Source organism: Corvus moneduloides, chromosome Z, assembly GCF_009650955.1.
Source record: "Corvus moneduloides isolate bCorMon1 chromosome Z, bCorMon1.pri, whole genome shotgun sequence".
Lineage (NCBI taxonomy): Eukaryota > Metazoa > Chordata > Aves > Passeriformes > Corvidae > Corvus > Corvus moneduloides.
The window spans coordinates 17426552-17450695 of NC_045511.1; the positions used below are offsets into that span (position 1 = coordinate 17426552).

Sequence of the window (24144 nt, forward strand, 5' to 3'; positions counted from 1 at the left end):
ATGATGATAATAAGCAGAAAGGTACGCACAAACCCACAGGCTCATCTTTGTAGAATTCATTCCCCCAGCCTGACTCAGCCCAAAGACACCCCCAGATCTAGACAGTTAGGCCATGTCCTCCATTCTAGAGGGCTCTGCAGGAGAGATTTTAGGTGGATTTAAATCCAAATTATGAGACAAGAGGGATTGGCTTTTTTGCCTCAATTCTGTAACATATAATCTTACCGATTTCAGAGGGTGTTTTGGAAAACATCCAGAGAGGAGTCTTTAGCTGGAATGTGAAGTTAAAGTAGGGACCCTCAAAAAATATTCTGTTGAAATTGTATTTTGGGGCAGAAGGGGGCAAACCTGCCTCTGGTCAAATAGCCTAGAATGCAACTTTTCAGCTTGACTTTTATTTTTATGTATGCTATCCTTGAGCAACAGTCAAAAAGGGGCAGGTGTGTCCAAGTGGTTTTGTTAAAAAAATTCAACATTTAAAACCTTTGCAGTGTTCTACAGCAGAAAACAGTATAGTTTGATGAGACAGGGATTGTTTTTTTCATTGTTTTATTTCTAAAGGTACTTCCAGCTGCTGCCCAGCTCTGCACTGACCTCGACAGGTAACTCCAGGTCTGCTTGACTCAGAGGAGTCGAGATGAAGGGGATACATTGTGTGCCCTTTGCCAAAAGGGTTAGAGGTGAGAGAGAAGGAGGGTTTCCTCCTTTCCCCTAGCCCATGTGTCTACAACCCTGTGACCTGACTCAGTCAGCTTTCCCCTTTTTACGTCTGGGGCACAGTGTGGGGAAAGAAAGGGTTTTTTAATACTCTCGTTTTCTTCATCAGGGCATAATTACAGTGTCATAACACAGCAAATTACAACTTTGCCTTTCCTGTTAGGGAGAGGAGTTCGCCTAGATGCTCCCACCTTTTATTACCCATTACTCATCCCCCCGGCTGGCAAGAGAAGTACGGCAAAGTCAGGATTCTGGCAGATGCCCATTTAAAGCTCATTAAAATTCCTGGGCCTCAGCATGATTGAAGTCACAGGCTCTCCACATTTCCTTTTGGATTAATGGAAAATGAAGCCCTAATGAATATTTGCTAAGCACAATTTTCCCCACTAATTTGCTAAAAGGACTGTCATGAAGGAACAGCTGATCCTTTGCATCTTGTGCATTTCCTAAAGGTCATGAGGATGGTAACAGGGTTTCTTCCAAATGGGGGGGATAGTAGTATGGTGGGATAATTAACTAATTAGGCACCCGGTCATCTGCTTAGCTAAATTACTTTTGAACCTCAGTGGCCCATAATCAGGCTCCCCTATTTCATGCCAAGCTTTTCCAGCTTCTCCCCACCTCCCGTCTGCCTCTTCTTTAATCTTCTCACTGAGCAACTATCCCTTTTCCAATCCTTGCTGCCATCCCTTTCCACACAATATAGAGTTATTGGCATAATAAGCTAGATATGAAACAGTCTGAAAGTGTTAAACAAACACTAACCCCCTTAGGTGTCTGTTAAAATGGAGAAAATTCTGCCCAGGAGCAGACCACGGTCCAGAATAACAGGGAAAAATTTCATTCCTTCATCTGAACGTGCCCCAGAGCACTTCTGCTGTGGGATTTGAGATTCACATTATAATAAAATGGGTAAAATTTTGGCTTTGCTGCAGTTGGTAGCAAAATTCCCACTGACATCACCAGAGCCAGCAGTTTGCACTGTAAAACTGGCCAATTCTTTCAAAAATACCAGCTGCATTTCCTGGGGTCTTGGATGTGTTGTGCATGAGTAGGGATTCTGCCTGTGTGTGCTGAGAAACACCTACCAAGGCATAAGGCAGACCAGGAGGCACACAACTTTAACTGCACCACCTTTAGGCTGGGCTCAAGGAGAGAACAACCCTTAGTTCACCCTGAAAACAACTTTTCCTCACACAACTAAGAGAGCAAGAGGAAGATACCAGGGAGTGTGTGAAAAAGCAGGGACCATTCTCAAAGACCAACTCAGGTCTAAAATGTGCCTGGGAAACCTGTGCAGTGGCTTCCCCTACTGACTCAGGCATTCAAGGCCAAACTCACTTTGTTCCCAACTACAGAGGAGTTTTTCCTAACTACCAATGCTGAAAACTCCACTTGCTTCTGAGAAAAAAAAAACAAAAAATTGGGATAGTTTGATTTGTTTTGTCACCTTCACATATGAAATTTCTGCCATTAGAATTTAACAAGTGATTTTTTGTTAAATTCTTCTGTAAGTTACCTGTCACAGTCAGAGCCCTTGGTAAAGAACTCACAAAACATGATCTGTTTGCCTCAGCCCTCATAGCTTTTATTTATTTATTTATTTATTTATTTATTTTTGCCTGATTCAAGTTCCTTTGGGCACTCCATGGAAGGCTGTGTGTTTGCGTGTACGGCTGTCTTGTTGTATACTGATGTATATTTTTAAGAAACCAAAGACAAGATCATAAGGAAGAAATTCTTTACTATGGAAGCGATGAGACACTGGCACAGCTTGCCCAGAGAAGTTGTGGATGCCCCATCCCTGGCAGTATTCAAGGCCAGGGGGGGTGGAGCTCTGAGAAAACTGGTCTAGTGGAAGGTGTCCCTGTCCATGGCAGGGAGCTGGAACTGGAGGGTCTTTAATGTCCCTTCCAACCCAAAATATTTTATGGTTCCATTTGTTGTTCATCTCAGAATGCTTTAAAGATCTTAGTTGGTTCTCAGTGCACAAATGCAATGAGTTCTAAGGGACTTGCTCAGGATACTGCAACAACAGAAAAACCACAGCTACTATGGAAAAACCTTATTAAGACTCCAATTCTCTTTTTGGGGAAAAGGTTCTTGTTTTGGACAGTTTTTAATGGGTTATTGGGGATTATCATACTTGGCAGTTCAGGACCGAATACAGTAATAAAATTATTTACTACAGGCTTTATTTTTGTTTTCAAATGTAGTGCAGCTTGAAATCTAACCCCCATGACACACCATCAGAAAAAATGAAGTTTCATTTCAACACTGATGTCTGCCACGGCTCTTGGTTTTACGACATGTATACATATTATGACATATATGCATTTCCGTTCATTTATATACAAGAAGCACAGTTAGCCTTGATTTGGACAAAAAGGCAAGGAGAACTTTAAGGACTGCACAGTTTATGGATGTTCTGTAGATTACAGGCAAACTATGCTGGATAATGGAAAAACCTGTGACCGAGGGCACAGAACCACATGGTTGGTTCAGCTTGGTTGGACCTGAGCTACGCCATTAATAAGCCATTGCTCTGCCCGTGCTCCTCACACTTGAGCTCATTGCCAGTTTTTTAGCACAGGGACAGCTGCAGACTCAACCTCTCCCTGCGTGCCCATCAACGTAAGTGAACTCCATACACCTGTTCTGACATCAGCTGTCCATCATTGCACCCCACCACCAGGAGGCAATGTCATGAGGAAAGGCTATGATGAGGCTTGATTTCCAACAGTAATTAAAACTGGGCTGTCCCATGAAGTCAGGCTGCAGCACTATGGTCAGCTGCACACCTCACCTCTACAACAAACACTCAGAGGTTGGAATTTCATTGCCTCTTCTGCATCTGCTTGCCCAGTATGTTTGAGTACAGCACAGATAAGAGTTGCAAACTTGTACCACAAAGTTGTACTTCCGAGTTTCAGAAACTACATCAAGATGAGTGATACCATACAAACTTAAAATCGCCTCCAAGTTTTGTGTGGTTGACATAGCCTGAATCAAGATTTTTATCTTAAGCTTTGATAGTTTTGGATCTGTTCCACCCTATGTGCCCTGTCAGCTGCAGTAGTCTCAGCACTCGTGTGGAAGTGATGACTCATCTCTACAGGAATGTTGCAGCAGCAAAACGTCCCAGGCTTGTTATCCAGTGGGGATCTAGGAGTGGAGCTAAGATTGTTATTAACAATGTGATCACTGGTGTTATGGTGGTGCTAGGGCTGGTTCACTAATGAATCAGTGTTTGTGCACATCCTTGCAAGCCTAAAGTACTCTCCTCAGCACTGAGCATTGTTATTACTATTGTTAGACTTCCCTCTGGCTGTGCTTTCCTGTTAAATGTTAGAGACGCTTAAAGGTCTTGACCCTCTGCTAAAGGGGAGTGTTGTGCTTTAGAGAATTTCTCTCTAGCAAGAAGCAGAGAAAGCCACAGCCTCTCAACGGTGCAGGAAAATGAGGGACACTGGGAATGGCAACCTGCATTGGACTGGTGGTTCATCTCATGCTGCTGGTCCCCCATCCATGCTCATTCTCAATGCCTGCTGCTTACAGGAAGGAGCAGAGTTATAACTTGTCCACTGGGTGACACTCACTCCTAACCCACAGAGACACACTACGCCCTGTGAACTCAGGGGTCTTCAGGCAGAGGGTCTTCAAAGTGTGCACCACAGCTTTCCCCTGCTTCTGGTGGTTCCTGGCACAGCGCTTTGCTGAGCAATGATCTGCTCGCCATTTTGTCCTGTGCTTAATCTAGCCCCAGTAAGTAACAAAAAGCAAAGTCCTTCAGCATGGGGGAAACATCTCTGTAATGATACGATAGGTCTGTGCATCTGTTCTCACAGCAGGCACATGTACTAGAGCTAATCAGGAGCTGGAAGTTGTGTTCCCCAGGAAATTCTGACATAGGAAAAAAATAATTCCAAATTAGATGGAAATGACAACATTTCTAATTTTCTTACAAAATGAGATTTCTCCCCCAAAGTAGTTTTGGATCATCAGAACGCTTTAGTTTGATAGTGTAATCTAGATTAATTTCATTCTGACTCTTACACAGTATTAAAACATTAAATGTAATTACATACATATAATAACACATATAATATAGAATATGTCTGAATTAGTAATCTAATAGAGGATAAAATTTAAAATGTAACTATTTAAAATGAGAGTTGCTACACTGGAGCACCTGACTTTAATGTCTCACTTAGGCAAGCAGTCCCCTCCTTCTTGTCAAAAGGGAGCAGTGGACTCCTTGGAGGACAGCTGGAATGGAACCACCCAAGTGGGTTTCCTCTGAGGATTCCACTGCTCCCCACTGACTGTAAAGGAAATATTACATGGCACAGTTTTCTCCCAAGGCATTTACATGCAAAAATGCTAGATTCACCTCTCCTTACTCTTCATGTCTTCTGTGAAGCCATCCAGTCCTGTGGAGTAGATTACCCAGGCAACTCTCATAGTCATTGCAAAGAAATAGGAACTTTTACTGTATGATTTTTCTCATCCTGATAGGGATTGTGCTCTACAAGGTCTGATTGCTGTTTCCAGATTATCAATGGAGGCTGAAAGGCTGCAAGGACTAGATCAGCTACTCTAAATAGCAAGGCCTTGTTCTCCAAATAGAAGGTGTCTGAAATGACATTACTGGCTTTTAATAGAGGGCCACTAGTGCTTTGTTTCCTGTAAAGCTCTTTATTCCAATACAGTTGCATTTTTATCTGCATTCTTGTTGCTTGTCTTGAACAGAGGCCCCCACTGGACGTTAATGGCTATGTTGCTAGGCGGTCTTTCCATGTCCCATGCACACCAGCATGCTCTCCTCCCTGGAGACTGAAGAGATCTCATCAGCAATTCCCCACATGGATGTTCCTCCACAGTACCGTTGGTGACAGTGGCACCATGCCACGTGTAGAAATGCAGAAAAACCAGTGGACCAGGGATTCAAAGCAATTGGGTGTTTAATGGACACTCTTGGTGCATGAGGAGGGAAACCAATGAGGTGGGACGGCTTGCTGGGGTCACAAAGGAGGATATCACTTTTACTCACCTTCTCTCTGTTGCTGTGGGATCATGGGAGGTGGCTGTGGGAACGCTTGGCTAATCTGGCCATAAGCAGCAGGATAAGCAGCTACAGGGGAGAGAAAGGGAAAGAAGAAAGAAGGACAGATTTCAGTGTTGGGAAGCAAGGAGCTTTCTCTCCAAACCACCACACCAAGCTAGATGTGGGCTTTGCCCGTGTGTTTTGGGTCTGTGAAGGGCCATCTTGTGCAGCCTGAGGTGTGGCGTAAGAGACACGGTCATGCTTCAGGAGGTGCCGCAGGGCCCTGAGTGTCCTCCCTCCCTCCAGCTCTGTCAGCAGTGGCACCCAGGGCAGCCATGCAGTGTAAAAGGGTACTCTGCTGAGACCACTCCCAGCAGAGATATGCAACCATTCCAGCTGGTGAGACAAACACCTTCAGGCACGAGCTCAGTGCAGAGATGCCCATACTGACAGCCATGCGCAGAGCATGCGCGCACCTTTCCCCCACGTCATCTCTGGCACCCTGATTAACTCCCATGCTCATAAAAACAGCGCACACGTGTGTTTCCCACTTCATGTGCCCACAGGCTGTATAGACACAGTTGCACGTACACTCTCGGATATACATTTTCTTTCACGCCCATAGAGACTTCCTTTCTCTCACACAAACACAGGAGAAACAGTGAGCTGCAATTAAACAATTTTCTCCATCTCAGCTCCCCCACCAAGCAAACAAGGGGAGCCATTCACTACCACAGATGGTAGATGATGTGCCTTGCTGCTAAAAATACAGAGTATGGGTCGCCTGCAAGACCAGAGCGAAGAGGATAGGGGCCATGTGTGTGCTGAGGGGTTAATTAACAGCTCAAAGGGTTGAGTTGCTTCCCATCTATCAAACCTCACAAGCAATAAATGACAATAACTAAAACACCGGCAAATGAAGCCCTACATGGAGAATTAAATTAAGTTTCCAGATACAGTACTGACACGAGATAATAGCCATTCCTCAGCGGGAACCCATGATTGCTCCAGTTACCACAGGAAATAATGACTTTGGGGTGGCAGCTTCCTCGCAACGTTGGCCATGGACACCTCGTGAGGGGAGGCTGAACACGGCAGGGTCGTGGTCTGCACCAGGTCACTTTGGCTGGTGTCAGTCCATCAACTGCAAAGGAGCTGCTCGGCATACAGGACACACAACTGGAGGCTGACCCACGGGGAGCTGTGGTGAAATCTGCTGAGAAGCAGGGGAATGTCTGGATAGCTCTCAAGCAAGGCTCAGACTGACTAACTGGGGCAAGGCCAGCAGACACACCCTAAGAAAAAGGGTGTGGTGCAGGCGTTCCATACCCTTCCGGGCACAGCAGCAGTGGGTCTGCGGGGTGTGGCTGCCCATCTTCCCTCTTTGCTGCAGCACTCAGGAGACCTGTTTTAGAAAGTGGCCTCCAAAGCAGTGGCCTGATTTTGCACTTGTGCACTGTGCTAAGGCAGACCAGACATGGTCATGCTGATGAAGCTTCACTGAGGTGCAGGTCAGTGGGAGCCTTTCCCTGGGAAATGGAGGAAGTTGTCTCCTCAGTGAGAGAAGACCCTGGGTATCTCGATGTTGTTGCAAATTGAATCTGGGAGTCTGTGGCCTCCAGCTTGTTCCTGTATCAGTAAAAACCTCCCTTCCCTCAGCCCCCTGAGGTGTGTTCAGAGGGTAATGGCTTTAGAGAAGAGAAAGGTTTATTGGGAGAAAGTGTTAATACTAACGACCTGCGTACTGCTGCACTCCAGCGTAGGCTTGCTGCAAGGGGTCTGCTGCAGTGGGGCTCTGTGCTGTGGAGACACAAGAGAGACAAGGAATTAAGGGGTTAAAACATAAGGCACTCTCCCCTTATATTTTATCATCAATATGTGTTATGAAACAGGCAGACCCAGGGGCTGAGGGTTGAAGAGGAGCAGCTCACTCACCCTATGGACAGGAATGTGGAGAACCCCCCAGGATGGCTAAGAGGGGTCTGTCCCCCAGCCATCACCCTGTGAGACCTTGGAGCAGAGGACAAATAAACCTCTCTCCTCATTTCCCAAGCTTTAATTATGGATCTGCACTGATCATGCAGATTTTTGGCACTAATCAACCCCAAAGAACCCTCATCTTAATCCAGGACTAACACTGTGCTAGGTGCTGTGCAAACTCAGATCTCAGTGACAGCTACAGTCACATGAACTTTCAATCAGAGCAGAAAACAACAGGGGCATAGCAGGAGGAAGGAGAAGAGAACAAAGCAATGGCTCCTGTCATCCCCACATCCCTTCGAGGGGCTGTGTTGCTGCCAGGCAGCCCCCAGTGAGAGAGAAGAAGCTGCATGGAGGGGAGGGGGACACCACTTCTCTGCTCCAGGGAGGATGCTGTGAATCTCTGCATAAGGCATGCAGTCTCTTGCTGGCTTCAAAGTGTATTTTCTCTCTTTACAAGTGTGCATTCCTCCCCACTAAAACTGTTTATTTTTGTGAAACTTTGAAGTCTTGCTCAAATACAACCAAAGCTAGTTAAGATTTTTTTTTTTTTCTCCTTTGGTTGATAGGGAGAAAAAAAAGAGAGAAACGTGTTGGATAAGCTCTTTCTTTATCTGCATCAATAAAAAATTTAAAGCAAAGCTTGGCTAAACCTCCAGTCCAAATGTCACCTTGGCCCTAATATTTCACTTCTTGCTATGAGTTTAATTTGTATTTACTGGTACTGCACAGTTCTACATTTATGCAGTCCCTCCAACCTATTCCTTGTAGGATGATCCCTTAGGGAACTGCCACTTTCCCACATCCATCCCACCTTTTTTCCTTCTTACCCGCACAGAGGTGTGGCTGGAGGCAAGGCTTGGAGGATGCAAAGGTGGGGGCCTCTTGGAAGGAAATCTGGTGCCATACACCTATCCAAGGAAAGACACTGACTGTATGGCAAAGTGTGGGGGAGGTTGTCATACGTGAGTATTACATACCCAAGGAACATGGATAAAGTGTTTTCTTACAAATAGAAATACCAGCTTGAAACTTAACTTTAAAGATCACCATTGGTCATGACGGAACCTTGCAAGGTCTTGCACTTTTCTCCCAAAATACAAGGAGGAATGGTGAAACGACCAAATTTGAGGTGGCAAACCCAATTAGCTGGCTAAGGCTTGGAAGCTCCTGTTCGTTATGGGTATTACTGGATCATGTGGACTTTGAGGCTGGGGTAGTCACAGGAAGAAATAAGTGGGATTGCAGTCTTAGGCTGGAATGGTTTCCTAGCTGACTTTTGGCAAGTCCCTCAATATGTGTATGTGTGAAATGGGAAAGCGCTGTCTTACTGTAAGGATTTTCATTTCTTACAAAAGGTGTGAGGAGAATACATTAAAACCTGTGGGAGGTCAGTGGAAGGCAGAGTAGAGATTCTACACTACATTTTTTAAAGAGTAGCTTTTCCAGGAAAATAATGGAGGTAATGTTTAGAAAATATAAAAAATGTTTTTACTTACTCCATTCTTCTTGAAGAAGAAACCAACTAAAGTCTATTCTTTTTAACCTCTGCTCAAAACTGTTTTCCTCGAAGAAGAGAATATTGGTCGTATCGTTCCACAAGAAAATTGACTATCTATGGAAAGTTGAGTAATACATCAGTGCCCTCACCCCTTTAGGAGAATGGATCATAATAACTTAGACCCTTCAAGTCCTGTCAGGTAGAAGATATCTCCTGAGAAAGGTGAGGGAACCTGTGGTGAGTGAAGCAAATCTTTGTAACTATGGTTTTGCAGACTGCAGTGAAGCAGAGGATCTGCCATCTCTGACCCAAAGGCAATTGTCCTTCCTTCATTGCATAGTGGAAGCAGTTGTCTGCTGCTCAGGAAATGCAGTTACAGTATTTCATTCCTCCTCAGATGAGGCTGATTCGGGCATGCTTGTTCTCCCCCTGACCTTCTGATAATTAGCAGTGGCTGACACTTCACTGATACAGGAGAAGTCACTAGGCAGGACCTGTCTGACTGTGATCCTTTCCTTTATTCCTTGCCTTATCTGGGCACATGTGGGAACTGCCCAACCTCCCCACTACAGCTGAGTCTATCTCCTGGATACGACCACCTGTCTCACTGCAGAGCTGCTCTGCTTATCCCACCTCTGGATATCTCACCTCCCTTTGGAACCATATTTTGCCCATCAGAACTAAGACATTCTGCTTAAGAAAATTACGCTGATAATCATGGCCCACCTTTAAATATTAGAACTGGGCAAATACTTTATTTGAAGTGTTTGGGATAACAGGCTGTGAAATGCAGCCTTTCTACCTTCCACACTAAAGCTTTCAGAGTTCATTATTTTCCCAACTATTAATGACTTTCTACCAAGGGTAATATCTAACTGAGTATTTCTCACGAGGCTGCCTTGTGACCCAGGTCATGCATGGGGTTTCCTCTTGGCTCATAGCGCATGTAAGCCAGTGGGAAGGCTCTGCCCTGGTTTCAGTCAGCTTTGCTCCAATCTGGAAATCACTTCCTCATGAGAAAAGAATACACAAAGTAGCTGTTCTAACACACAGGGCCCTAACATTGACCCAGCCATCCCTGGATGCTCTTGAAAAGCAGAGTTCAAAGCACCTCTGGGGAGGCAGCAACTCCTGGCTTGGGGCTCTGTTTTACTTGTAGTCTCACATCCTGCCTTGGCCATTTGGGAAAAGCAAAAGTTGTGGTGAGTCACAAGCAGCAGGAATTTAACTTGGCACCTCTTAAAAGTGATGACCTCTGCTCACTGAAGAACTCGCCTTCCTTAGCTTGAAGACTGTGTTTACTCATCAAATGAAGATGTGACTTCAGCACAGTAGATGTGTCCGTGCTGGCCAACACGGCCTATGAAGATGCAGGGACACAGACTTCAGGGCTGGCTGGACACCCTGGCAGGAAGCCAAGGCATCTTGGGCAGCCATGAGCACATCTTCATGCTGCTGCTCACCCTGTAAATGAATCAGACCTAGTGAAGGGCATAACTGCCTGTGCTCCCAGACGTAGCATGGATGAAACCAACAGCTGGTATTGATCCAGAAATCTCAAGACACAGATTAGACATTTGAGGAAGTTGTGGCCATGCTGTGTTCTGTAAAGTGACAGTCCTCTTACATGTTAATGACCTATGAGGAGTTCATTATGGGCTCAGATACACAAGAAGCTCACAATTCAGAGTCAACCTACCACAGGGGTTAGGTTTGGCTGTAGCCCACCACGTGCTAAAATTCAAAGTGATTGGGAGATAGGAGTAATTTCTCTGTCTCAGCACCAGGAGAACATCAGGTAAGGTTGCTTTATTCCTCCATAAGATACACATAACTTCATAGGGTGGCCTTCACATAGATCGTTAGTGAGAGAGTTACCCTGCCTCAGTCACCCTTTTTCCCCATCCACCTTGCCAGTCTTCTTTGATACTGAAAATATTAGTTGAACACAAACATTCAGGGCTGGGAAAACACCTCAGCTCCTCTGTGTGCTGTTTGTGCCAGGGTGCAAGCCCACAGTGGCACACAAGGTAAATGGGTGTATAAGGGCTGGTTAGCGCTATTGATGAGAGACGTGGATATCACAGAGCACCTTAAAGCAGCTTTTGGACCAGAATCAGCATGTATCTAAGTTGTAACATCATCCAAAGACCTTGGATGTGCTGACTCTGTGCAATTGTGCCTAGGGAGAACATCTGAAACAGCTTTCCTTGTGACCAGACCCATGGAGGTGTCATGTCCAACATACAGACGTTTCTGAGATTAAAGGTGGTGTAATGTAAATGCTGAGAATCAGCTGGTGAAGGAAAAAAAAAAAAACAGAGGGTCCTGAGAGGACAACCATCAATCATGTCAGCCCCACTGAAGTCCCTGTGGCCTTGCTGCTTTCCAGGAGCTGAGGATCTGGCCTGGCCAGGGCAAACTAAAGGTGTACTGTGAAAACAGATGCTAATAGTAACTTCATTTGGCAGCTCAGGGCAAGAGCCTTATCCCCAGACATCTCCTCTATATTAATTTGATCATTTCCATATCTCCACGGGAAAAATCTTGCTCAAATACAATTGTCTCTTTGCAAGACAATCCTGGCCAAGATGCCACAAGGTGACCATGGCAGATAACCTTCCATAAACCTGGAGACATAAAACAAGCCAATGACCTACTATATGGCCATAAATATAAATTTAACGAAGGCAGCACTTATTCATTAGGCAGAAGTCAAGAAATGACTCCCAAGTCCTTCAAAGAAAGTAGATCCGTTAATGTCACTTTCCAAATCCTCTGCCTGATGCCAAAAAGCGAGGATGATTTCCCAAGTCAGCATGAAAAACCAGTGCTTTAAAATTAACACCAGGAAACTTTCTTACTCCTGATATATCTCTAGATTGAAATCCAACTTTTTAAAGGGGCTTTCAGTTAGTGTTGGGTCTGACATTTAGCTTCTGTCAGAGAATGAATGGATGGAGGTGGCAGAATGAAGCCTGTTGTTAAAAACAAATAAAATTGGTTTAAGTGATATTCTATAAAGAATCCTTCCTGAGGTGTCAGTAGCCCGGCTCCAGTGTCTGTCCAAGACAAGCAGTTATATGGGCGTCCCAAGTGAAAATGGTTGTAGGGGACAGAGAGCTGGAGTCTGCTGTGGTATTCAGGGGTGTAAATCAGGAGGATCTGCACTGAAGTGAGTGGGCTGGTGAGGAAAAAGGATGATAGTTACTGCCTGAGCCATCAAAAGGGGCCTTCCAATGCTGTCAGTGGACTATGGGACAGCCTCCCTGTCCCAGCTCAGGTAGGAGAAAGCCAAAGTGGTCTGTTCTCTGAAACCAGAGGAGTCCAGTGCTCCTGAAAGACAAAAGCAGAGCCTGGCACATTTTTCAGCCCCGAAGGTGCCTTGTGATTTCTCTTTGGTGGAAGGAGTAGTCTTACTCCCATGTGATATTCTCTCCACTCCTTGCTTCTGATTATCTGTGCATTTTGTGACTAACATGCTCAATTCCATCTATTTCACTCTATTTTGCAGAGATGCTTCCTGTATAGGTTTGAAACAGCATATTATGAGCTCTGCCCCATCTATCCATTCCTCTCACTGTCCTGGAGGTATTCCACACCTCTCCCAGGAGCTGCAGCTTGGCCACTATCACCCTTGGGAAGGTGGGTGAGGGAGGAGGGCAATCAAAGAGAGGCAGTGCTGTTCAGTCAGTGTGGGGGGGTAATAACATAATGATAGGAAAAAAAAAAATCTATGTGAAGGCCAGGATTAAAATAAATAAATAACTGAGTGGGAGGGCTCTATTCACCTTCTCCTTAAATCCAATTTAAATCACTCTCTACAGCCCTAATCTATATCCATAATTATATCATTTCGTACAACAAGCTTGTGAGAGGTCTTAAGAAATTTATGTAGATTAAAATTCATGGGTGCCATAGTACAGATTCCATATTATTAAGATTGATTAGGACAGCTGATGCTGTGATTAAAGAAGCCAGCGCTTACTGTTGTAATTAATTAGGTATTCAGACACAACAATAACTGCAATAACAGAAAGAATGTGCTGATCTGGCAGAAAACAGAGGCTGATCCTGTGTTTTATAGTCTCATTTTGCCATTTAGGGGTGGACACCACTCAGTTAAAGACATGCTGTCCCTCTGTCTTTTCCCCTACGCATCAAAAGAACAAGGAAATCCAGGGCTTTTATGTCCTCTGCTTCATCCTGTTAGTAGGAAAAAGCCCTCTTGGTAGCATCCCCAGCTACTGTAGGTGTTTGTTTGGGACAGCATATGGACCTACTATAACATTCATCTAGTTCAGTCATGGAAACCAGGATTATCTTTATTATTTTCTTTAAAGTCCCACCTCCAAGCCCCATGCCTAATCAGGTTGCTTCTGAGATGGATGCTGAGCAAAAACATGATAGGAGACATGTCTGGCAATGAAGAGCTTCCAGATAACACAGCAAGAAAGACACAGACAACTCAGAAATGCAGACAGGTGGACATGGCTAGTCAAGGTGACAACCATTCAACAGCAAAGTCAGGACCAGACTTCCCTCTCTTTGTTGTAGGCCATAATCACATATGTCAGGGTCAGGTTTTGAAACTTTTTAAGGCACTCTAAATCCATATTTTGGGGGAGCTTAGTTTAAGTCATCTTTGAAAATAAAGCTCAAAGTCTTAACTCACATGGATGCTACTGAAAACATCAGCACAGAGCCTGATTTGTGTTTACACCTTCCTCCAGATCAGAGGAGAAAACCCTTTTGCTCTGGAAAGGCTCACACAACCGTCATAAAAAACCTCATTCATTACAGCTGCAGCATGGTCTCTGGAAGTACATGGCATCATTAAAGTGGCTTAGACTGCAACTGAAGATGGCAACTTGTTATCAAGTTTTTAATGAGCTCATTCCTCCACTTGTTTATTTTACCAGTAAAGCATAGTTTATGGCACATGGCAGATTGTTACAAATGGGTCAAATGAATGCTTCTGACATAATGATGTGTCTCAGGTGCTCACTGCTGCATTTTTGGGACTGCTGATACAAAATATGAACAGGAAAGCTCTCACGTGGAGATTTAGGGTGGGCAAACAGTACAGAGCCAGAGATTTCCTGCAGTGAGGAACTTAGCCTCAGGGCAGCTGAGCCAGGCACATTTCTAGGCTATAGTGTATGTCTGGACCAAATGCTGTGGAGTTTGGTTTTCATCCTGGACCTTCTACATATGCAGGCAAGTCACTATTTTTCTGTTCTCCTGATTTACCTTCTCGCTAAACTCTTCTTGTCTGACACCCTTCAGGCCTGAAATATCAGGATAGACACTGGGGTGGGGGAAGCCAGTCTTTTCCTCTCCCTGCACTAGTGAAGAAGCCCTGCTCCTGCCCAGTGTCACTGGATGGTGCCTGCCATGATCAGGAATGACACTGGACTCATTGGTCTGGAGCAGCAGCCTGTCCATCAGCAGTGCTGCTAATTGACAAGCTGATGGACAAGGCTGTCATGACTGCATGCTAGCAACTCCTCCACTGCAAAATTAACTTGGGTAATGATAATAATTACAGATGGAGTCTGAATGCTGTCTCTGCTGGCAGTGGGTGAAATTGGTACCTCTTTGTTGAGCCAAGGAAAATGAGCTGATGGTCATAGTTCAGTTACAAAGACATGAGTTGCTACAAAACAGGAATTCCCCTGTGAAGTACACCTTTACTGCCTGTCTCAGTGGTGACTTGGAAAAATGTGGGCATGAAGGCTTGGCTGCCCATTTGTACTGACAGCTAGTCCTCACCAGAGAGGGCTGGACTCTGAAGAGGATATGAGGTGGAGGTTGCTGTCTTGCTAGCCCAGATGTACCCACTGTGTGCTAAAGGGAGTGGTGGTGGAGAAACTTGTGCTGGGTCTGCAGAGTGGAGAGATAGAGCCAGTCCTGGAAGGGGTGAACAGTCAGAAACAGAACCACTGTGTGCCTGAAAATAGTAAATGAGGTGACACACTTTTAATAGATTACAAGGAACTGAGGGGAATTAGCTTTTGTTTCCTCAGCAACCTAAATCCAGACCAAATGCACTGAATTGGAATCCCAGAATATCCTGAGTAGGAAGGGATCCATATAGATCATCAAAATCCTGCTCAGGGGAACCCCAAGAGTCACACCATGTGCCTGAGAGCATTTTCCAAGTGCTTCCTGAACCTGTCATGCTTGGTGCATTGTCCTAGGGAGCCTGTTCCACTGCCCAACCACCCTCTGGGTGAAAAACTTTCTCCTGATATCAAACCCTCCCCTGACAAAACTTCAGGCCTTTCCATCAGGTCCTGTTACTGGTCACCAGAGGAGAGATCAGTGCCTGACCCTCTGCTTCCCCTTGTCAGGAAGCTGAAGAACTCGGCACCTGTGAAAGCATTCCCCATCTAAGGCTCCACAAAGCTGCCATACTACTGGCCCATCCCTGGCTCTGGACATCCTTTGGCCCAGGAGGAATAAGGGGGATGTAAGATGCTATGTGATGTATTTCCACTTCTTTCTGGGCACATCACTGGATGGAAGATTATGGAGCAGTCCTCACTTTTCTGGGAGCTCTGCTTTGTTCCTTCTTCCAGTTCTCTCATTTCACTGATAGGCTGACAGGCAAGCCCTTCTCTCTCTTGTTTGCTGCCCTTTAGTCTCATGATTTTCTCATGTCTCCATCCCCTTCTCTTACCAAAGAGGCTTTATCTTTGGAGTGAGAATTTTGTCTAGTCCCTCACAATGCAATTCAGCAGGGCAGGACCTGTTACCAGAGAGCAGAATTCTGATGATCTGAGACACAGCAGAAGCCAGTGCAGATGGTCTCTACTGTTACTGTACATCACACAGGGTTACAAGAGAGGCTCTGGGCTCTGGGTGGCTAAGAAGCTTTGGCAGAAGAGTGTAATCCCTGCTACTATGACTAATGTGGAAATGGCAAACGCTCTTGTGCTGCTGCAAAGTGACTCACAAGATCATGGCACAACAGCTCTTTGTCCCCACTATATATTGTGACACTTTGCCACGTTCAATAGCTCTGCAAACTGAAAGATTAAAGGGCAGGAATTAATACACAAAAAGGTCAAATCTCCAAAGGGGCTTAGACTAGTGGAAGGGGAAATACTTATTGCCTTGTTATTCACTCTGTGGCAAAAAGTGCACTGAGGCATTATGTACTGTCTGATCTTGGAGAAGGTGAGACCCTGGCTTGCAAAGGTTATGCCTGCAAGGAATGGTTTTCTAGTGCCACTGCTTGGATCCATAGCCTGACCAGATTAACAGAGAAAGCTAATTCCTGCAGGGACAGGGGCTGTGATCAAAGCCCTGGTGAGTAGGGATGTTCAAAGTACTCTGGCCTTTGCCACAAATCCATGGATAGTTTGGTAATTGGACTGAAATGATACCATGTACGTCCCTTTACCAGTCTAAGGGAATCTTAAAAAAAGAGCACAGGGGAAGACAGAAGAAAAAAAGAGTGAAATTACAGACTAAATACAATTATTCAATATGGACCTGTTTTTATAAAGACTGTGGTATTCTGGAGTCCTTTGGATGCAGCATCAAAAATACTATGGCTGGTCAGAAGAGTGAACATGTAGACAAACTGCACAATTAATGGAATTTATTAGGGTCTGAATGATATGGATGCCATGCCTCTAGAGATGTTCATTGTCCTGTTTTGCTGTTTTCAGGCAACAAAGAACATTCTGCTACAGGCCGTAATGGTGTGAACCCACATTTGAAGATTTTTTTGTGGAGTATGAAAGAGTATCTGAGAGCAATATTCAGGATTTAAACAATATGTGGTGAGTCATAATCATAGCAAGACTATGATTATGTACATAATACTGCCGCAGTCTTAGCCACTTTCAGAATGAGAGATACGCCATAAAAGAAAGTTGTTTGGAAGATGCTGCCTTTGGATGGGGACTGTCATGATCTTCCCTTCTCTATAGTGTTAGTGCAATTGCCTGCTCAGCTGTAATATTTTATTTCTACCCTTGCATTTAGAGACAGAGCCATGCAGAACCACAGGGCAGTAAGAGATGCAATAGAGGAGAGTGAGAAAAATCCCATAATGATGGAACAAGCTGCCCAGTGATGAAAATTTCTTTCTAACCCCAAGCAATTAGTGGCTGGCTTATATCATAAAGCATGAAGTTTTGTGTCCTATCTACATTTTTATCCAGTCTAATATGGCTGTGGATGTTCTCATTACCCATATAAATGTCTAATCCTTTTATTTTTTATGCTGCTAAGCTCCAGGACTGAGTAAAGCCTGTGGCAAGCAGGAGAGGTTTGGAGAGTGCATAAATGCTCATGAGAAGGAACATGATTAGATGGGGCAAATGCATGATGTAAGCTACGTGGACTTGCTTTCAGCGTTTCAGGGACAGATAGAAGCATAATGAGAGGTGAGTGTTTGACCTGCCACTGTTCCCTTTACACCTCTGCCATAACTTAAGGTGTCACTATGTTATGGGGAAGCTGAGCAATGAGAAAGACAAATATATTGCTGAAGTTACCCCAAGATAAAGCCAAACTTTACACAGCTCAGACTGTTTGGATGTCAGCTTTACTGGCAGAAGGGAGTCTCTGCCCACAGCGAAGAGGGGCAAGGATGACTGTCAGCTTTCAGTGTGTCAGCCTGTTGGTGTTTGTGCAGGGACTTACTGTGAATTGCTGCCTGAGCAAGTCTCTCCCAAACTCAGAGGGAATCAGATTAAGGCCATTGACTTTTACAAAACCATGGATGAAATACCTAACTGAAAGGCTTCTTTGATTATGGGGATAGTTGGGGATAGTAACAAAAGCTCAAGCCATTAAGATTCACCTAGAAAGAACATATTTTCTCTGGTACCCACAGTAATGGATCATCAAAATTAACTAAATAAACCAGAAAAGAGGAACAGACATGCATATAAATGGATGAATAAGCTGAGAGATGATTGACTGGAAAACAGGTAGATACTGAAATAAATGGACAGAAGAACAGATGGCCATGTTTATGTAACCTTAAAGACAGAATGCTTTCTCAGTGCTGTGGTTGAGCTCACTGAGCATACTAAAGGCTCCCTGCAATCTTCTGATGCTTTCATAAGACTCCAAAAGCTCCCCAGCCCTTCAGCTGCTCAAACACTTATACACATGCCTAAGTTTGAGTGCAGTAAGTCACTTGATTTTCATTCTGCTTAGAGCTGAACTCAAACGACCTGTTTGCAAAGTGTTTGTTGGGAGGAGGATAATTATTTGTCAATACCTAGGAAAGATTCTGGTATTTCTATGTTATGTGATATTTTTCCATGTAGCTCAGAAAGTCCCCTATGATGATGAATCTTCTGAGTTTACAGGACTGGCTAAGATTGAAAGAATTATTTTTTCTCAGAGTTTTTTTGGGCTTTTTGGCTGGAGCATCTAACTCAGTATTTGATTTCCTAACAGACTAGATCAATCTATCAATTCCCCAGGGTAAAATACTCCTTTGCCAGCTGGTGATTAGGATCAATTAGTAATATTACTTAATTTTTTGTTGCTATGATTGTTACCATTAGTATGTATACAACAATGGTAAAAAATGTCTTTCTAGAGGAAGTGTATTGGAGGAGAGAGCTATCTCAAATCTCAAGGACACTGAAAAAATGTAGGTGCACATTAAGGAATGGTAAACTCCTGAGTTCTTGGTAATTACAGCTTTAGACTGTATGTATATTTGTAAATACAGGTACAGGGGCAGGTATGTATCCTTGAATCTTCCTCATTCACCTCTGACTGCCAGAGCTTGCAAAATCACTTCTTTAGTGCTGGCATCTTCAAGCTGGACACAGTGTGAATCCCAGCAGCAGTTCTCCTGCACCCACCAAAGGGTGACCCTGAGCCCATTCACAGGCTGTATTGATGGAGCTTCACACTCCAGGCCTGCTAAGGCAGCAGGATTTGTGTGCTGTGAGCATTTTGGAGATCAACACCTGCTCCCTTCACACAGGAAGCCGTTTGGGTCAGCAGACATGTAGACCCTTTGGATCATCCTCCCAGAGCCATCTGGCTGCAGGAGAATTCCAGCAGGAGATACCAATGCTGCGTGCAAACAGGCTTAGCACAGCTCCTTCGAGGCTAACCAGAAGCAAGACCCTTGGGAGTACTGTGAGGGGATCTGCCAGCATGAACTGCTCAGGAGTCATGTCCATTTTCAGCTGAAGCAAAACATGCTGGTTGTCCTGACTGTATTCACCAGACATGCTGTCCAGCAGATGAGCACTCAAATATTCAGTACACAGTTTTTCCACCTCCAACATGCCCTTGATGTTTATCATCCAGATTGAACCGTTTAACACTGTAGCTGCGTAAGACACAATACACCAATGCTATAATGAGCCCTGGTGGTGTGGGGTATAATCTTGCTGAACCTATGCCACAGGCTCCTGTTGGGCAAAGCCTGTGGGTGTGGACAGTATCCCTAGGACTGAGGGAGCAGGCTGTGGGCACAGGATTGGTCTGGCTTACCTGGATAAGGGTGAATGCCATTAGCAAAGACGGCTTCAGCAGCTGGCTGCCCATTAGCCTGCGGCGGGAGGCCAGTGAAACCATTCACCCCAATTGGAGATGAGATGCTAGGCACAGCTGGTGCAGTTATGCCAGGAGGCGTGCTTCCACCTGCAAATGGGGAGGACACAAGGGCAGAGCTGGTGAGTACTGCAAACAACAACTTCATGGAGAAAACTGCCAACACAACAGCTGTGACCACCACCCGCAAAAAAAACAAGACATGAGAAAACTCCCAAGCTGTTAAGCAAATAAAGGGACTGCTTGCCACTGCTCCTGTGTTCAGAAAGCACTCAAGAAAAGCTTGAAAAACCTCCAAAAACTGTCAGCCCCAGCTTTCTACAGCAGTTCCTACAAGATTCCCTTTGGATCTCTGTGGGTGTACTGATTTCCAGGACTGCTCTGTCTGCACTCTCTCATGAAGACACCTTTCATGTGCAAACTCATTCTGAACTTTCTCAGCACTAGGGATCCTTAAAAGACTTGTCAAGTTTATTTGTAGCTTAAAGGTAGCCAGTGATACATTTTTTTAATGTCACTGTTTGGCCCAAACTTGACTTCATACAGTTTTAACAGATATCTCCCAATGAATGGGGGCAAAATTTGGACTAGATTTGTTACTTTCATGGCATCATACTTCTTTCCTTCTTCCCAGATGCATCCTGTGGGGGACTGTAATCCTGCTAGTTCAGAAGAACAAATTAGTCTTTATGTTCTGAGTGGGATCTTGTCACCCATTGGCAGAGAATTCTTAAATTTCTGGGGAGAGAATTAAATCCCTCTGCTACCTCACTGTCTCCTCCTATGTATGTGTAAAATGACTGGACTGTCTGTTCTTCTTGCAACATGTTCAGGATGATTTCAGGAACCAAAAATGAGTTTTCAATGAGCCTGAAATCGTATTTTTCTCTTGCTAGGTATGCATGGGAAGTTAAACTGTCTTATCTTCAACATTATCTTTCTGTGTCAGGGTATACTACTGATTGAAAGCACCAGTTTTGCAGTAACCTCTCTTTTAAACCAATTGAAGATACTTTCTTCACCACAGCAGCATTCCATGATGGATTAGTCCAGTAACACTTTTAACAACTGCTTAAATCTGTGTTGGTGCTTTAAGAAAGCCACTATGGATACATGAGATGTTTTAATATGTTCAGATTTGAGTAGCCCAAAAAAAAAGGCACTGTTTGAGCTCATTTCTTATACCCTGGGCAGACAAGCTGCTGATTCCCCTTTTCTTATTTAAATCGTGTTGGCCTTTAAAAATGTCCTCTGTGGAGGTACAGGGAGCCAGCAGTGGCAACTGAAGTCCAAAGGCAATGCTCTTAGCATATGCCATCAGCTTGCAAATCACAAAGGCTACTTAAAATTTCAGTTGCTTTTCTGGATCTCTCCTTTATTTGCATAGAAAATGTAAATATTTTTTTTTTCTAAAATTACAGCAAGGGATTTGTGCTTGCTATTTTGTGCGTGTCTAAGGAAGTTTAGGCATATTTACTGGAATTCTTTAATTTTCTTCTTATAAAGAACCCCCCTGGAGAGGTCAGGTCTGTAGCTGGAGTAAAACTGGCATAATGCCACTGTGGAAAACAAATGGTGGTGGTGCATGCCAGTTGTGGATTTTATCCCTTGTTTGAGGTCTCTTGCTGTAGCTACACCAGGTGCAGATTTACAACATGGAGAGAGAAGGAAGGAGGGAGGGAGGGAGAGGATGAAGGAGGAAGGAAGCCCAAATAAAATTTCATTTCCAGCCGCTCTCTGCAGGTAACAGGACAGCAGACCCACTGCCAGACCCACTTTTCACCCAGATTGTAGCAGTAAATGTACAAGAAGAAAGGAGGAATGTAAAACCTGAACCAAGCTCTCAGAAATGTCAAATTAATTGCCTCACAGTTACAGACTGTTGTGTGAGATAAACCTGACTCTTGATGGAAGACTGTTAAAATGACAACAAACAGCATTAAAGTTTTCTTGGTCTGAATTACCCACAAGGAGTGCTTATTGCACTCCATTGACTGCATTTCAAATTAGATGTCTAAGTTTTGTATGGTTAAAGCCAGGTGAGATGGATACTCTCTCTCATCTGTTAGATTTGCCTGGATCCAAAACTCTGAGCTCCTAGTTCCCATGGGGAATGAATGAATTTATGGTCATATTCCCAGGAATCCACTCTCTTAGAGGTGAGATGCACAGGAAACCAGCTGGATTAGGGGGCCTGAAGACACCTGAAGCATAGAGGCACTGTGCTGAGCCAATAGCTCCAAAGCCTCTAGGACTTCTGGGTTACCAGAATCTTTTTTTCTGGCACAATTTTTCTTTTGCTTTGGAAAGATCAAAATGCTTCTTTTTTTTTTTTTTTTTTTTTTTTTTCAATGTTCCAAACACTTTTTCTAGTGCCTGGATTTTTTTTTTTTCCTGAGAACTTTGAAATATTTCATTTTCCTTCCAAGGCAGAACAAAGATATACTTCAATGACTAGAAATCCTGCTATGAAGCAGAATGATCATTTTCCATTTGGCTTTCTGAATGCTAACAAAAGCCAGCAGGAGAATTAATGTTAGGCTTCAGATATCTCCTGGCTACTCAGAAATCGCTGCTAGTGTTGTAGGCTTGCTTGCTCAGACATTATGTGAAACATTTTCTATGCATCTTATCACATGCTTTGTGAGTGTTGTAGTAATACAAGGAGTAATTTCAAAGTCTAAACATTTCTCCTTAGGAATAATTGTCAATGGACATTTCCACAACCCACCACAGAGATTTTTCATGAAGGAAGCTACTCATTCAAGGTAAATCTGCAATAACACCAAAGTGAATAGGCTCTGTGATTGAAAATATGTCATTAGGAGAGTTCAAAATTGGCTGCCATGAAGACATCAAGGGATCATCTAAACCAGCATCTTATTTTCAGTAATGACCAGTCACGGGTGATCCGGAAAGAGTGTAAAAAACATGAGTTTCCTCTCCTGTATTCTGACAGTGAGAGTTTAACAGTCCCCTCATCCTGTCAAACACTGGAATAGGCTGCCCAGGGAAGTGGTGGAGTTGTCATCCCTGAAGGTATTTTAAAGGCACATGGACATGGTGTTGAAGGATATGGTTTAGTGGTGGGCTTGGCAGTGCTGTTAATGGTTAGACTTGATGATCTTAAAGGTCTTTTACAACCTAAATTGTTTAATGATTTTATGACTCTGAAAGAGGAAAAGTTTACACCAAAAAAGAGCTGGGATACTTTTCATAGCTGGATATCATGGTAGGCACAGAATCTGGCTGTTGTACAGGTGTTTTCATGCCCATGACACAGAACCGATCATTTTCAAGAATATACTTATGTGTAAGAGCTTGTGCTCTTTTGTGGTGGGTCCATGGCAAACCACTGCCTGGATTCAGCTTTCCAGGCCCTGACAATATTTGAATTCCAGGCAGTCTTTGTTTGATGTTCTCTCTGCTCCCACCAACACAAAACAAATCTAGCTAATGCAAATATGATAATCTTGCCAGCAGCGGGTTTAAAGGGTGCACATATAATTAAGCCACTTTTTTATTTGGGTTTGCAGTAGCTCCATCGACTTTTTGTTTATACATTTATCATTGTGTAAACATATATTTTGAAATGTGCAGTATAAGGTTTTTGAGTCAAGTGCTTTTCCTTGGGTCTCCATAAAGTCTTGTGGAGTGAGATCTGACTTTCTTACTCTCCCTTCTCCCCGCAGTCCCTCGTGATATTCTATTACAAATGGTCCTTTCAAGATGTACCTTTGAGTCCTCTTCATCCCTACCAGACTCTAGTATATTGCAAAGCTTTCCAAATCCTCACTTCTTTAAAGGTTTGGCCCCAGTTTTCCTGCTTCCCTACTTCCCTGCTGTTAGGCCATATGTCAGTTCAGGACTACCAGAGCTGGTGATTCCTTGACCTGTTCCTGACCAAATGGTAATCTTGTGCTTTAAGCCCCAAGAAAAGACAGTCCTGTTTTTGTCTCAGCTTATTTCTCTGCCTGCTGAACCATATACTGCAGCTCCTAGAATGGGCTTCTTACAGCCTAACCAGATCCTGACAGCCCTTCACTAGCTATCTGTCTCTGTTCCAGCAGCCAGAAACCCCCTCACCAACCACCCTCATTCCAGGTAGCACCAGATGTCTTCCTTGAGTACCTTCTGTCCTATTTCACAAGAGGGGGAAAGGCTTATGTGTCCCAAAGGCAAAATTTATCTTGTTAATGACATTGCATCTCACCAGAAACCATGTTTTGTTTATCTTTGGGCCAGCCTGGTTGTGACAGCACCAGCACTGACGCCTTGGACACATATATGCACTAATAAACCAGTGTAGGTCACCGTGGGATGTTCTGTGACGTTTGGAGGGTTCTCA

General features: G+C 44.1%; 1 protein-coding gene across 16 annotated transcripts in view; it reads right to left on the reverse strand.

Moving 5' to 3' along the window:
• CELF4 (CUGBP Elav-like family member 4) overlaps positions 1-24144 on the reverse strand; it is a 700257-nt gene that overhangs the window by 45681 nt on the left and 630432 nt on the right. For 7 of the 16 annotated variants that reach the window (XR_004237446.1, XR_004237445.1, XM_032095908.1 and 4 more), the window contains exons 8-11: positions 19737-19886; positions 8575-8655; positions 7499-7564; positions 5771-5851 (exon numbers count right to left, since the gene is read on the reverse strand). Coding sequence is in view for 14 of the 16 variants with exons in the window: in XM_032095908.1 (XP_031951799.1) it covers positions 5771-5851; positions 7499-7564; positions 8575-8655; positions 19737-19886 (378 nt within the window). In the remaining 2 variants the exon portion in view is untranslated. The remainder of the gene's footprint in view (positions 1-5770; positions 5852-7498; positions 7565-8574; positions 8656-19736; positions 19887-24144) is intronic. The other 9 variants (XM_032095920.1, XM_032095915.1, XM_032095919.1 and 6 more) reach the window with 3 other exon arrangements.